The sequence below is a fragment of the Rhineura floridana genome, chromosome 2, assembly GCF_030035675.1.
Source record: "Rhineura floridana isolate rRhiFlo1 chromosome 2, rRhiFlo1.hap2, whole genome shotgun sequence".
Lineage (NCBI taxonomy): Eukaryota > Metazoa > Chordata > Lepidosauria > Squamata > Rhineuridae > Rhineura > Rhineura floridana.
Window position 1 is genome coordinate 171272796 of NC_084481.1, and position 16799 is coordinate 171289594.

Below are 16799 nucleotides of genomic sequence, written 5' to 3' on the forward strand. Positions count from 1 at the left end.
CATGAAGCAGGGAGTCATGCAATGTGGTGGCGGCCTGGGCAAGCTGCAGAGGAAAAGGCAAGCACCCAAGAAGCGCAAGCTGGCCAAGGGTGGCTGCTGTGCGCCAGCGCCTGGAGGCACTGGGGAGGCAGGGTTCCTGTTGCTGGGGATGGTGTGCAAAGTGCACAGAGGTGGATACCCCTAGTATAGAAGTAAATTGTATAGAATTCAAATTGTAATACAATAAAATACAATATAAGAAATAAAAGAAGCAATACGAATGCAATTAAAATATGTACCTTTAGTGCAGACATGCCACAGACCACCTGAATGAAACTTGCTGACCACTGGTGGTCCAAGAACCACAGTTTGGGAAGCCCTACCCGAAGCCTATCATAGCATTTGGAAGCCTACACAGTGAAAATCCACAGAACCAGGATTTTGTCAGCACTAATGCAGAAGACAGGAATGTACCTTACATATTTGGAGAGTTTTGCTCACTAGTGATCTAAATTCTCTCATCCAGTTTCTGAGAGGTCCAGGGATAACTCCAATAAGTAACGAGGAATAGCAGGCACTCCCCAAAACTATGTCCTGTAACCCCCATATGTTCCCAAAGCATTTGGGATATTCAGGTCCTATACAGCATATATTAATTTTAAGAAAGACCATAGAATTTTCAAAGTGGAACTGAACACTTCCAAGGCCATACGAAATGAGAGCAGGGGCCTTGAAATTCCCCGTTACCAGTCAGCACCCAGACAGCAGACTGAGCAGGCGCACAGGTCACCTAATCCTCGTCTTCCCCACAATGGTGAGATGTAATGCGTTTCTGTTTAGAGTACAGTAATTGTTTGTACAATTTGCATCTACATATATAAATGAACACATGCAAAACCGTGTCTTTTGTCCTTTTTGTGTGTAATGCATTTCCTTTCTTTGTGTTTTGTTTGGTTACGACAGAAGTGACCATCTGGTTCCAGTCCAATAGCAGTACCCTTGCACAGAGCATTCAGCATATGGCAATGGACGCTCAAGGAAGAGATGGAAGTCAGCAGTGTATATGATCTCCAGGAGCACTTTCCAACTTTTTTCTAGGATCTTTTTCTAGCCACTGTTCTAAGTGCAGCCTGCTATGAGACAGTACTCTGTACCCAAAGCTGTGCAACTCTCTCCAGTACTCACTGCCAAAGGCTAAATGATGTTCTGACCTTCAGTAATGAACAAGCTAGGTTTGGTAACTTGATGAAAAAACAACCGTGCTAAACCCACTAACACCGCAGTCCTATACTTGGTTCTTCAGAAGTCCTATTGAGGTCAACAGGGCTCACATCCAGGTATATGGAACAGGGTTGCAGCCTAAATGTGTTAGTCCATGCAAGCACCATTGGGGAATTTCCCCACCACTGTAGCATGCAGCACTGCACAGCAAACACTAAAATTTTGCCAAAGGCTATTCTGGAATATTTATGATGAGGGAAATCAAATAGAAGACTAGAGGCAGATTTAGAAAATGTCAGACTTTTTACTTAAGCAAGGACAGAGAAACTTCGTAGGGAGATAGCAAAGTTCATTAAAAACATGTATAATCCATGAGTGGATAAGATTAAGGCCATTAATAATGAATTTTGAGAATTTCTCCATCTCAAACATAAAGTCAGTTATTTTAATTAAAAAAATAAAGGCTACTTAATTGTAAAATAACTATAAATAGTAACTGTGTAGTGTCTATTTCTATTGCTAGACAGTATAATACAGTATTTATTTATTTTTAAATGTATGAATCATCTCCACTGAAAAAGTACCGAAAAGCAATGTAAATAAAACCTAGTTTTGGTTGCTGCTGCAATCCAGTAATTAACTGGAGTCATACTTAAGTGTATGTCATATTGTGGATGACCTATAATTCCATGAATTTATATACTGTACATCTTTTCCATAGTTACTTAAAAAGACGAATAGCTTCCTTGTCGCATTTATGGAAGTTTTATCTCCTTCAAGTGTGAATGCAACCAGAAAATGTTTGGAAATACATGTATCCCAGGAATGTTCATCAGTGAGTGGGGATTGGCAGCGCTATGCTCTTAAATCACATTGAAGTGGCAATCCTGGCTTTGTTGCTACATAATATGTAAAAGAGACCCCAAAGATATTATTTGAGCTAGCTGAATCAGCGAAACGGAAACCCATAATGCAAGACAGTCTATAATAGTAGACAGAGATGCATGTGAGGATACCAGCTGGACATTTTGTTGTCCGTGTTGGGACAAGCACACACATGCCATTACACATACAGGATTGTGTTCATGAACCAGCAGTCATAAGAGCACCTTTCTGCATGTCTGCCTGTTTCTGAAGAGACACCCCATGCCATCAGGCTAAAACCTTCGGTGGATAAGCAAACCCTGAAAGCCTGAGGGCCATTAATACATGGATTTCCTATAATCACTTTCAGTAGTATGGAATCCCTAGGGTTGTCAAGTTCCATCTCTCAAAAATCTATCAACCTAATTTGCATATTTGCTAATTATTCAGACAGGAAAGAATGCAAGTCCGCATCTTGATGTTTGTTGGCCCAACCCATTATATTCCAAGACGGGAACGATATTTGTCAGGCGGGGCCAATCAGGTCTAATTCCTTTGCATTGCTGACACAACAGTTTGTTACAGAATATATGGTAGAAGACGCGGAGGGGGTAGAGCCTTGCCTTATCAATTTTGTGATATGCTCTTGGTTGGACACTTCGTCTTTCACCTCAGCAGCAATTAGTACATTCTTTGTATTCTGATGACCAATAGTCTTAATTTCCAGGGGCACTGGAGGAGTAGCTGGGCGGGAATCTATAAAATTATGGGTAGGTATGGGGGGAGTTGTTTCAAACTCCTGACAAGGCAAATTTGTGTGTGCAGAATTTGAGGTAATATTGTTGGCTATTCTCCCTCTAGTAACATGTGTTTGGGGGGAGTCACTTAGCATAGAGATGGAGAGATTATATGTAACCTTTTTAATCCCGTGCGATACAGATGATTGACCCTTCTTTGTGGTCGTCAGTCCTAGCTCTTCTTCCCCCCCTTGTATATCGTGATGAGACTCAGGGGAGAATCCAGCAGAAGCCCTTTCATGCATATTTAAAAGTTGGACTTTTAACAGGTCAAATCTGTGTAATATTTCAAACCGTCCACGCGGGGATAACGTTCCAAAAGAGTCAAGCAGAATTCGCTCATCTTTGTCCAGCGGGCCGTTTGGCCAGCCATCAGGGAACGTTCTTGAGGATTGCGAAGTGATTGTCTTCCCTTGAAGGAAATTATGGAAATCATGTAGTGGGTTGGGAAAAGGGTTAAGTAAGCCCCTCCCTCCTGATTTCCCACCCCTTTCCTCAACCCACATGATTTGCATAATATGCAAATTAGCAGTGCAGGTCATCCATTCTTGATGTCTGTCTTGGGCCCTCAATTGTTTTTCCCCTGGCTTGGAACTCTGTGCAACACAAGACAGCTGGATTTACCTTTCCCACAATGTCACTGATCTAATGTTACTGTGGGAAACTAAAAGGGTGGCTAGACTCAGCCATCCAGCACTATTTGGAATGCTGCCACCACATCCAGGTACACTTGTCAGAGCCCACTGATGGGGGAGGGATATGCCTGAGGACACTTTGCCCAGGACCCCCTTAAATCTTCATTTTATTGCATCTCATTATAATGCAATTTTAACATTCTCTTGTTTTGCCCTACAAGCCACCCAGAAAACCTTATTATGGGCTGGCCTATAAATAACATCCATACATTAATAAATTACTGGGGCTCTAGGTATTGGACAAGCATGCTTAGCAGCTAAATGCTAGTTATTCCATAGACAACCCTGCCAAAGTCATGCAGATATGAATATACATCAAGCTCAGTACATGGAAGACAATATTTGCAACATTAACACACACACACCCAACAGTTGTCTCTCACATTTAAACTAAAGGGCCAAACTAGAATGTTTAGCTCCAATAGCAATTTCTTTCCTGGGGCAAATGGCAACCATCAGCAGAGGCGAAGATCGAGATCAGGACTGCCAGAGGGACAAAGGGTTAAAAACTTCTCTCTCCCCACCCCCTTGCCTACAGTCCCAATGGGTATCACTGCCCTTTATGACTGTTAGTTAGAAGAGAAAAAGCAAGCATGCAACAGCCAATCATGGGATTATCATGTCTAGTTTAGGCCTAGGACATTATTTTTCTTAATCCCACAACTATATAATTAGCAAATAAGCAAAAGAAAGCAAAAACTTCAGTACTATTATTCTGCTGTTTAAATGGTCTGAATGGAGGTGTTGCTTTACAGTTTCTTATAGATTAAGGCTGCAATCCAATAACCTGGCAGTAAATCCCATTGAACCCAACAGAGCTTACTTCTGAGTAGACATGTTTTGGATTGTACTGTAAGACAAGCATTTCACTCTACCTGACATTATAATCTTAAGGATCATAATCAGACATGTTCTCAGCTTTCCCACCTTCAGTTGTTACTTTAATTATCTTTTAATCCTGGCATTTAATTCGCTAACTCATTCCTTTCATCAGTTATTTATTACCAAAGTATGTGCTATTAATATGTTGTAGGTGTTTCTGGTTATAAGAATGCAAAAGGAAAGCTAGTTGTCATTTCAATGAACGAGATCACACATGGGTGCGGAGATCATAGTGATCTGGGCAGAACAAAAGCTACAGAGCAGATTGGTGTTTGGGACCTAAACTATAGCTAATGATTCCAACAAAATTTAAGACACACCTACTTAGATGCAAGGGCTAATCACAGGTAATCTCTAACACAAAGAGAAAACTTCTCTGCACTGACACTTACACTTTTGGAACAAATTCCCCTCTGCAATAGGAAAGACACCAGTAACAATACGTTTTTGGCACCTATTTTTCATCCAGACATTTCCCAATAACTGACTTCAATTTAAACTGACATTGATGATGTGGCAATGTTTTGCTGTATTGACTTCTTTTATTGGCTTTATGTTTATTATTGTAGCAGGGTTTATTCTGCAAACTTTTTTTATCAAAAGCAGTCTAAAAATATTTTAAATAGGAAAATAAACAAAAGCACAACAAGGTACATCTGTTGCAGGGCTAGTCCATAGCACAGGTGGGAGACTGAATGTCTGGATGCTCCCAGAGCATTTTACAGGTGCAGCACATGGGACTCCTCATCCTTTTTTAGTTCTAGCATCACAGGGCCATAGCTGTGGCCTGATCTTAAGCAGGAGTTGGCTGAAATGTGTTCTGCCGTTATATGTTATGTTACGTTATGTTACGTTTTATTTCTAGGCCGCCTTTCGGCCAAATAGGCCCCCAAGGCAGCTTGCACACAAATAAAAATACAAATACAAAATGCAAATAAAAACAATACGATTTACAAAAAAAAAAATCAAACTAACAAAGTCCTAACATCTCTAAAAAAACAGGAGCAGCAAACCAAAAGCATTAATCTTCCTGGTAAAGGGCAGTCCCCAGAAAAATGTCACTAAGAGCAGGGGTGGGGGGCAAAGCAGGTGGAAAAGCATGCCCCTTGATGGTCCCAGCACAGTCCCATCCCTGCAGCAGCATGTCTCAGTCTGCAGCTCTTCCTGATAAGGCCCAGGCAGAGGGGTGGGGCAAGGCAGATGGAAATGCTTGCCCCTTGATGGTCCCAGCACAGTCTCATCCCTGCAGCAGCACATCTCAGTCTGCAGCTCTTCCTGATAAGGCCGACGCAGAGGAGAGGGGGCAAGGTAGATGGAAATGCTTGCCCCTTGATGGTCCCAGCAATCTCACCCCAGCAGCAGTACCTCTCAGTCTGCAGCTCCTCCTGATATGGCCCAGGCAGAGGGGTGGGGCAAGACAGATAGAAAGACTTGCCCCTTGATGGTCCCAGCAGTCTCATCCCTGCAGCAGCATGTCTCAGCCTGCAGCTCTTCCTGATACGGCCCAGGCAGAGGGGTGGGGCAAGACAGGTGAAAAATAATGAAAAATAGGGGTGAGGCGGGGTAGGGTGGGAATTGGTTCTGTGGCTTACAGTTAGAAAATGGTTCAATGGACCAATTTGAAACTTGACAGTGTAGGAGAGGTAAGCTTGAGGATGGCCTATAACAAATGTGGGATAGAAAAGATAAGAAATAGTCGATTCTGAACAAGTTGAAATGTTTGATGAATAGGTTTGGGAAATTGACAGGTGGTCTGTATTTTACTTCCATAGACTTTCCTGCAATGACTTTTTGGCAAAACTTTCTCGTTATACTGCATCTTTGGGGAAATTGTTGTTAGGTCAAGGTGAATTGTCTTTCATGTGCCGTTAGCCACAAGTTGTGTAACATAGTTGTAGTTTTTGTTTAAAAGGCATTTTTGTGGCCAGTATTATTCAGTGGGATTTCATAAGGATGTCTCCTGTACATGCTCATTAGTACAAATCTGTAGTGAGAGAAGTAGAGCGGGTAGGAATCTGAAGTGAGAGTGAAAGGCAGAGAGAGGGGCCTGGACTATAACTGTTAAGAGTGCAGTTGTGTGAGACACAGAAAAGGTGGTGATGGAGGGGGAGGTGATGAGAGAGATATGAAAGTACCGACAGAGCTGGCCTCAGCCTTGAAGTGTTTACAGTTTAGGTAGGCCAAGAAGTTCTATTGAGTGAAAGGAGATGGGGAGAGGAAACCACAGATGAGTAAAAAAATTATTTGAGAGGGAGTGGATGGCAAATATCCGTGAGGTGCATAACAGCTGGATTTCTGTATGAGCAGCATTTAAAGGCACAGCAGAGCCTTCAGGGAAAAGATTTACAGCACAAACTTAACCATGACTACTCAGAAATAATTCCTATTGAGTTTTTTTGTCTCTAACTTGTATAGAGCATTTGTACTCTGCTTTTCAGGCAAAAAGACCCCTTGAGTGACACAAAACATAAGGAAAAAAGGACAGGGAGGGAAGGGGGGAAAGCAAAACTAGGCACCAATTTTTCAAATTAGAGTAGTTCTTACAACAAACAGCTGAAAACCAACAGTTCAGGGCAAGGAGATGCCTGATGGAGGTAGCCTTTCAGCAGAGCTAATGGAATGAACCCTGCTTCTAATCTCTCCTATTTTCTATCGGGTTTCTCATTTTTTAATTTCAAGTGTGTCTGATGAGATATGTATTGGTACAGCTTTCTCTAAATAATCAAATCCAATTAACAAACGCCTTTAGGTTTAATGTGTTCTGTTACAGGCTTTTCATGTTCACTCAACACTCAAACATGCTAGGAAATTCAGCTGTTAAGAGATACACCCTTAACAGATGCATTATTTAGGCAACATTGATATGGTATAGTATCTTATCCAATGGTTAGTTGCAGCTTCACCACTACCTTGGAGGTAGATTGCAGTTAGTGGCAGACTGAAGTTCTAGATTTGTCTGTTCATTGGAATAGACACATGGAATCTATGCAACTGAAGCTATCATATAACTATGCTACCATTCCATGTTATAAATACCCAACTGGCAACCCCTGCCACCCACACAAGATGATGAAGTTGGATGGGACATTGAAGGTCATTTTGAGGGTCACTCAAAGATTTTGGGGCTTGAATGAACATGCAAAGCCCTTAACACGTTAAACTAAAGAATAATTGATGATGATGCATTAGGATCCTTGCTACAGAATAAGATATCCACATAATGAGATTCATGTAGCATGTCAGAGCCACTTCTATATGCACCAGCAATCTATCAAGAGACATACCTCAACAGGCATCTAGAATTAAATTGTCATTTTGCATTTCATCCTCCTGTTTAATAGATTTATTCTACTTTTTTGCCTGAAGTCCTTCAAGCAGCTAAAAATATTTATAAACCACAACAGTTACACCAAGAATTACATGCTGAAGAAACAAAATAGCCAGTCCCACTGGAGCAGGTACCAGATTTCCTTTCCACAGGCAGTTACTGTAAGTTGGCCCTGTGAGGGTGGACGCTGGAGGACAATAGTCTGCATGCCTGCCCTCTTCCCCTCCACCAGGGCAGCTGGTGAATTTGATTAGAATTTTCAGAAACATTACTGTATCCTGAGCAACCTCCAAGATGTTCCTAACCTCCTGTGTTGGGGTTCCAATAGACATTAGGGATATATGCTATTACTTTCAGATTTTTTCCTTACCACATTGTTGCTAAAGCACTTTCACGTCATTTTGTGTGTTGCAGTAATTCATGCTGACAATTGTACATGCTCCAATTTAGGAATTCTTCACCCATTTAGACAGTGTGGGAAGTGCTACCTCATGCCAAAGAGAGACAGACACTCCCCAGCGGTGCAGTGTTAATAGGACAACCATATGCATGGTGCTCATAGTTTAATCACAGTCACAAGATCATTAACAGCTTTGAATTGGGCCTATGAAATTATCAGCTTAATTCAATATTAAGAACCGAATTAAGTCTAATGACTGATCAGTTTGAATGAAAAACGTGAATCCATCAAAGAGGTACCAACAACCTTTTAGACCAATCACTGTAGGACAACGTCGTGTTAAGTTGTTGCAAAAAAAATGTTGGCACCATTAAAAATCTTTTGTTACAAAGTGGCGTGGCTCACATTCAGATACTGTGTTCATATACACTAGAAATGATGGTTCTACAAGACTTTAAAAATGAATGGAAGCTATAAAAAGTTTTCATGTTAAAATTTTGGCTGACTGTAGATATGCATGTTATATTTTTCTTTACTGTAATAGTGTACAGTTCATCTTCTTAAATAGTACTTTTGATTCTATATATTTTGAAATTGTATATAATTGTGCTTTTTAACTAAATAACAATATTGTCCTTTATTAGTATTATATTTTAATAGCTCCTGATGGTGGTTTATCTCCAAAACGCATCAAGTTATTATTTATTAGATTTATACCCCACCCTTCCTCCCAGTAGGAGCCCAGGGCAGCAAATGAAAGCACTAAAAACACACAAACATCATAAAAACAGACTTTAAAATATATTACAATAAAACATCCTTAACAACATTAAAACAAAACATCTTTTAAAAAGTTAAATAGCTTATCCCAAAAAGCACCAGAGTGCATTTCCTTTCATTATGTTCCATTGACCTTGATGCTTTTCCCTGTCACATGCAATGCTAAGCCATGGTTTATTAGTGTAAGTGTGAATTGTTCCCAGCATATTAACTACGGTTTGTTTACTGCCAAACTACCACTGTCTAAAAATCAGGATTAAAAAAATCAGTTTAAGATGGATTTAAAGAGGTTTTTAGATGTTTTTAGTGTTTTGTCCCTTGTTTGCCACTCTGGGCTCCTTCTGAGAGGAAGGGCAGGAAAGAAATTAAATAAATAATCTGAAGCCATGATTGGTTGTTGACTTATGGACCTTCGTTTAACTATGGCTTGCATAAACCAAGTACCTTTCTTTAACCATGATTTGTTGGTTACCCCACCCCCAGATGCATTCAACCCCTTGACTCTGCTGTAGCTCAGATCTCAAAACACAAACACACACACACACACGACAGGTATTATTTATCTTAGGAGGAGGTTTCCATTTGGCACCGATGTGAGCTTTCTTCCCAATGCAAACAATAACTACAAGGCCAAAGGGTTAACCTCCCCATTGCTATTTTCTTAAATAAAAACCCCAACTACACAATTATTAACTGTATAAACATTACATCTAGTTTGAACCAAAGACTTGATATTTCAGTTCTTTAATTCTGTGATAGCCCAAACACACTTTCAGTTGTTGTAGCTATTCAAAAGGAACTGGCTATCCAAACTGCTGCAAGAACCACCACCAGCATAGCCTTTAACCTTAGCTGAAGTCACAGCAACCAGATGGCAGAACACAGGTGGATACAAAATAGATTTATTGAAAAATGATTACAAGGAATGGATAGAACAGGATACATATTTACATCAATGCAAAGGTGAAGAACTCAAAATATCACAAAATGATAGATATTAAACAGACATTTTAGTAGCTATACATAAAGTTTTAATGTGACACAGGGAGTATGTCAATGAACAGGAGCTCTGTTCATATAGTTAAGGCATCAGCTAGCATTCTTTTAACAAGTCATGAAGAAATAAATGTGAAACTGTTCAACTTGTTTATAACCTGGAAGGATCAAGATGAACTCTCACTTGCTTTGGAGGTGAAGTGGAGAAGGGCGCAGAAAAACCAGGTGAAATTACAAAGGGTATTTCTCTAGGTCGGAATACATTTTCAACACTAAGAAAGTCTTCCAGCTTTGTCAAGGAATCACTGAGGCGTTCTGGGAAAGAACTATCAAACATGCTATTTAGTTCTTCTCTTAGTTCTCTCAGCAGAGACACAGTAGAATTTCCATTTGCATTTAGAGTTCTTTCAAATAATTTACTCCACAAATCACTGTCAACAGACCTAAAACCAGAGAGAACAGTTTTCATTCAGAATGTCATGCATATGGATGCTTCAAGATTCTTGCTTAAACGGTAGTCGCTCAATTTTCCCTGAAAAGGACAATATTTTATCTCAAGTGTATATAAATTATCAAATTGCTATCCCACAATGTTTAGCATAAATGCTTTAGAACATAAAGTTAAATTTGACTAGAAGTGCACATTTGGAAATTACTGACTCCAAACAAAGGGTTACAAACTTAAAGGTGAAATAAAAGCTTTTAAACAACCCACAGCCCTTCTTAAAAACCTGAGTAAAAGCTCTGCAGATCACCTAGGACTAAAAGCCAGCTAGTTGACAGTAACTAATACTGAGCTACAAACTGAAAAACTTGCTCACTCTTCACTATTTAGTTCATTATGTCTTATTGCTTCATTCAGGTTGCTTAGCCAATGGGAAGGCTCCGCTAAAGACCAATAGCTCTAAGGATGCTAATACTCTCTGCAGCTCTTGCCTCTTGGATTAGCAATGCACCTTTCAACAGTTAACCAACTGCTTTTTAAAAAGTGTACAGGTTGTACAAGAACCATACTTTTGTTTTCTGCTGACTAAAAATAGATAGCAACACATTTACAACTGTATGTTCATTAATTCAAGATGCCTACTCAAAGTAGTGCAACGAAATTCAGATATCCTTGTAGGATACTTGCACTGTGTCAAGGACTTTGAAATTTTATTCTGCTGATTGATATTCCATAATGTGTCAGAAGCAATGAAGACTCTTGGACTACAACTTTCATCAACCCTGACCATTGACCATGCTGGCTGGAGCTAGTGTCCAATAGCATCTGGAGGGCCCCAGGTTCCTCACCCCTGACCTAAAACATTTCTCTCACCAGCTCTCAAAGAAACCTTATCCAAGAACCAGAAAAGAAACAAGTTCAAACAAAAAGCGTAACACCTCAAGCAGTCACTACCCCATGTAGTGCAAATATGTTTAGTATTTGTATTTTAGTGAACCAGGCTTGCCTGGACAGAAAAGAGAATGTTAACTGAAACACCTTAGTAAAGTTTGTCTATCCAGCTGGAAATCTTCCATCTATGTAGTTTAACAATCAGTTTAAGAATAGGAACAGTTTGTTCCTGGACACATGCACACATGGCTTTGGCAAAGGTATTTTTTTTCAGTTTTCCAAACATTCCAATCAACGTAGGCAAGCGCTGAATATACTGCTCCTTGCAAACCTATTACACCCACACTATGAGCCAGCTCCACGAGGAACTGATGCAAAGCTATCTATTTTAAGCCTATCTATAAAAGCAGATGGCTATAAAAAGGCAACTTCATTCTTACTCTTTAAAATACATTAAAGTGCAACAGATCATCTTCTGCATTGGGACAGGTTTAGGAGTTGCCAGGACAGTGGACAGCAAAAAGGCAGGGATCAAGCTGGGTCAAACATCTATGCACACACCCCAATTCTACTAATGTAGGCAATACAAACACATCCTAAAAAGGTAAAGGTAAGTAGATAGGCAACTATTACTCAGTAGACCACTCTAGAGCAGCCTTCACCACCCTGGTGCCCTCCAGCTGCTTTGGACTGCAAATCCCATCAGCACCAGCCACCCCAGCCTACAAAAAATTGACATGCCTCCTTCAGAGAAAAGGTCGGTACGCTGCAGATTTAGACCAGAGTTCTACAGACTCTCTCAAGTTTATAGGTAAGGTGCACTGTGGTATTTACAGTCCAAGCAAGAACTGTGTCAGACCCACCACACTCCTTGTGACCGGCCTGAATCCTCAGCTGAGAGAAGCGGCTATTAGAACTTAAAAGTGTCAATGGAGATCCCAACATAGCACACAGAGAGACAATCAGCATTTATTTTGTCCTATTTGGAGCTTACCCTTTCTCCAGACAAAGGAGAGTAGCATGCATCATAATATCCCACGTTATTATCATGGGATAAAGAGGTGGGTTAGCCAAAGAGCTACCAAGTTGCTCAAGACGATCCAAGCTAGTTTCATAGCTGAGCAGGATTTCAACCCAGATCTCTCCTGCCTGAAGTCCAGCAATTGTCCACTACTAATTAACTCTCCAGTTTCATCCAGGTGCATTTTAAGATGGAACCTATTTGCAAAGTGCTCTCAGTTATCTGAGCCCTACCTTAGTTGCAGCTCCACTGCTATCCGACCCCCTACCTCAACTTTAATTTCAATTCCTCATTAAAAAAATCTAGGGAAAAATACTTTCACTTCCAGTGTCTGGCACACTTGAGTTAAAAACAGGAGCAGTACCATGACAATTGTAAGGAGGGGGAGGGGGAGAAATGTTTATCCAATACAAAACTTGTAGTCTCGTTTCCAACATCCATCATGTATGTATGTTTTGTAATGTTCATGCTTGCCTACATAACTTGTAAAATATTTTAATATCTGCTTTCCTCACGGGCTAAGGGTACAAATCCAACTCGCAGTTATGCTGGGCTGAGGTGAGTTGGATGTTGTGGATCTCCAGCTGAGCTGCCTGGGTCCCAGCTCAGCTGGGCTATGCTGGCATAAGTCCCTCAGTCTGGCTCAGCCAGCCCAGTCTGGTTTTAGCCAAGTCCAGAATAAATGAAGAAGGTGTAAGTCCTCAAAGAGGGGCTGAGGTGAGGGGACTTAAGCCACATCCAACTTGTGTTCTGAGCACTCCTGCAGGTCCCAATTTAGGCAAAAGTTATGCCAGGAAAAAGGTCGGTCTAAGAATATAAATACAATAGAAGTCAATGGAGAGGGTTACTCCCTGGCAGGGATATTTGGGACAGCAGGCTTTTACTTTCTGGTCCCTGTGTGCAGCTCCGAGCTGAGCCAGCATTCAGCCAACCCAGAGGCTCCTAATGGCAGTTGGATGCAGCAGGACCTCTCTTGTGCCAGCACCACTTATGCCGGCTTCCCCTTGATTGCCATTGGCCTGATCTGGCAGGCTCTTAAGGTACAGGGTGGGGATGGGGTAACTGTGGCCCTCTATGTATTGTTGTCCCACAACTTCCAAAATCCCTGACCAATGTCATACTGTCTGAAAGTGATGGGAGCTGGAATCCAACACCAGCTGGAGGTTCGCAGGCTCTCCACCCCTGGTGTAGAGCATGGGGAAGAGAGGTGCAATGGTATCGTAGCTGGAGATATCTGGCCTCCAATACCTTGGCTGGGGAGAATCCAGTCTTCTAGACAGAACACATTGGAATGCAGCTGCGGTATGACTATGCATTAGCTCCAGAAGAAAAAGCATTAAAATGTGCTGAAATTTGGTTGCACGGCTACACTGGTATCCCTTCTCCTCAGTCAAGACCTGCTAGCAACCCTCAACATTTTACATATAAATAGTTGTACATATTACCAAAACATTAATATTAAGTGCCTTTGTGATATTGCAGTTAAGATAACTAAGTTAACACTATCCGTCGGAAAGAGCATCTCTAACCATTTTGTTCATTCCTATTACATTAACACACTAGAGCCAAGACAGCATTAAAAAAACCTGAAAGAGCCACAGACTAAGATTTGCTCACTGTTAATCAAGTGATTGACACATGTACCCATAATTTAAATGTGTATATAACTTTTGCCAACTAATGGCGTCACCTCTACAGCTGTGAATCTAAACAAGACAATAAAGAAGAGGTAGAGCACTAAAATAATCCTTGCTTGTAAATCCAATACTTACTGGGATAAGTCTTTTCTAGTTTTCCAGTAGCCTTTCTCCTGATAAACTTGCATGGGTTCCCTGAACAATAGCTTATGGATTATGTCTGCAATGCCAAGCAAATCCACCTGAAATCACAGCATCATTAATCAGTCTTGATATTGTCCTCATCAGCAGTTTTACCATCCATCATCATTTAAGTTCCAGAGTAAAATGATTTTAAAACCACTCCAGAAACACCGTATCAGGTTCTATGATATTTCAGCATAAGATCTTCTAAGCAAGTGATTCAAAGGAAAAAAATGGTTTTAGGAAATAATTGTTGGAATTAAAAACAGAAAGGCAAACAGTGGCATTGATACTGTACAAAATCACAGCAATTAGATGCATATGGGAATAAGACACCTGGAGAAGCATGCTGCCTGCTTCTTCCAGCCAACAGATGAAATGAAAACTGGGATGAATAGAGTGGTCCCACATGCCACAAAGACTTTCATGGTTTGTGCAAGCAGCTCCACAAATCCACAATTCATGCCAGCTGCATGAAAGGTCAGTGTGATGTTCCTATATATTAGTGTATATATGGTAAGTGCTGGTTGTTTAGAGTATACATGGTAAGTAGTGAAAGAGGAGGGGGAGTGAATGGGCAATAGAATGCTTGATGATTGGCTGAATGTTGAAAATGGCTGACAGTATAAATGAAAGGATGACAGGTAAATCTGGGTGAATGTGAGGTGGTGAATTGGTAAATCTGGGGGGAGAAGAGAAAGAGTGGATTGCTTGGTGGGGTTTGAGAGAGTTGTTTGCCAGGAGAGAGTGAAGAAGGAGGGGGGTGGAGTTCGGATTAGTATTGAGTAAAACCATATGCTTATGTGCCTTAAGAAGAAATCTTGTTAATCTTGTTAGCTTTGTTATCTGTAATAAATACTTAATTTGGTTTACCAAAGGCCTGATCCTTGGCTGGGGTTTCACAGACCAGAAGGGAGGGTAAGGTAATGACCAAGGCTGAAGGGGAACTGTAACAAATGGTGGCAGCGGTGAAGAGAATAACAATACCAGTATTCAGAGTCTCTGGGAATACTAGTATTGGGACGTTACTGGTGGTTGCCTAGCAGGGGGATCTGTTGAGATCTGTTCTAGAGCGGATAGGTAAACCATAAGAGAGTGCGGTCCGGACTGGTGGAGTCCCTGGTGGTGCCTAGAGACAGGCAGTAACCACGAGCAGGTAGGAACCTGACAGGGAGAGCCAGGGAAGGACGCATCACAGTCAGCACATCTGGTTTTTCATAATCATCAAAAGCCATCAGTAATGTTTTGCTAGACATGTATGTTCACCTGGTATGGAAGAGATTTTTCATCAAGGATCTGCTGCCCACTCTGGCTCTGAGCTATTGGAAAGCTTTTCAGGGAATTCATTGCTGGCTGTAGCTGTAGGTCAAAGCTGTGAGAGAAATCTACTATTTTCAGAGCGCTGGTGGTCTCAGCTATGGCAAACGATTTGCAAATTCTGAGGAAAGATTTGCAGACTTAGTTTTGTTGAAAGCTCCATTGTACTTGCACTTAGCCATGTTACTGCATCCCTCTAGTGTTTGCTTTAAGAACTGCTACTAACAGCAACTTCAATGTTAGAACAATTAGCTCTTACATTACGTTATTACAGCTCTCACAGTTCATTGCCCCATTTAGAGTTACTGTGGATGAAATCCAACAGTGTGTGCGCAAAAGAAAAGAGGCTTGGGCTCCCACAATGGGATTTCACCTTTTCCTCCTTCCTCCTTCCCCCTTCAGTCTCCAGCTTGCCCCAAAAATCTGCTCAAGAGAATTGGGGGACCTTCCAGAGCTGATGGGGGAGGCACAGGGGAGGAAAGGCAAATCCCACTGCATGAGTAGAAGTCTACTTGAGCAACATTAGATTTCCCCCCATGAGAACACATATTTTAGCAGAGTAGAATAATCAGAATCTCACCCTCTGCTGGCATAAACAAAAATAGCACAATTTCTTCTACAGCTCCTGCATTTCAAAGCCAGGATACTTGTGGAAGCAAAGCATACTATATCGTTACACATTTGTGATCTAGACCACCAAAGGTCACAGAAAGATCCAGCAGGATCAGCAACCTGCTTATGAGCCTTAGGGTTAGATACTGACAAGGGTTTAATTTACTACCCACAATTTTCCATAGTACTGTACTTTGTATATTCTACTTACTCCCATCACTAGTACAGAGTTAGGTATGGGGAGACATTTTAAAAATACCTCTTAACAGCTTCAATTTCAGCTTAGTAAATGCAATACTTTCTTCCCCCACAAATGACTTGCATCAATTCAGGGTACAACTTGAGAAAACACAAATCCCAAGGCAAACATCTACAGGGTCACTGAAAAGGGATGGCCAACCTGTCTCCCAAGAACAATGTTCCTGGATGCAGATTTCCATGGACTATCTTCACTTTATGTAATTTCTCCACCACTTCTAGGAGATTGTCAACAATCAGCACAACTACTTCTTGCGGGATAACTTTACAATGCTGGATCATATCCTGAGAAGAAAAGGCTAAATGTAAGCTTGTCACAGTACGATACTGCCCTGGCCCGCATTCATAGCTGGGGCTGGACAGAGCATGAAGACAGCAGTTTTGTTAAAATGTAGAAAATACAGTAATACCTCAGTTAAAAGAAGCTTCTGTTCTGGAGGATTTGTTAACAAAGTCTATTTGGGTGCAGGGAACACACGCTGACCTAGTCAGA

The 16799-nt window shown here is 41.1% G+C and overlaps 1 protein-coding gene across 2 annotated transcripts in view; it reads right to left on the reverse strand.

Annotated features, from left to right (window-relative positions):
- Positions 1-9843: 9843 nt before the first annotated feature.
- The window catches only part of BUB1B (BUB1 mitotic checkpoint serine/threonine kinase B), a 31126-nt gene continuing 24170 nt past the window's right edge, over positions 9844-16799 (reverse strand). For both annotated transcript variants that reach the window (XM_061611458.1, XM_061611459.1), the window contains exons 20-23: positions 16449-16591; positions 15386-15557; positions 14072-14178; positions 9844-10385 (exon numbers count right to left, since the gene is read on the reverse strand). In XM_061611458.1, the coding sequence (XP_061467442.1) occupies positions 10094-10385; positions 14072-14178; positions 15386-15557; positions 16449-16591 (714 nt within the window). In that variant the 3' untranslated portion in view covers positions 9844-10093. The remainder of the gene's footprint in view (positions 10386-14071; positions 14179-15385; positions 15558-16448; positions 16592-16799) is intronic.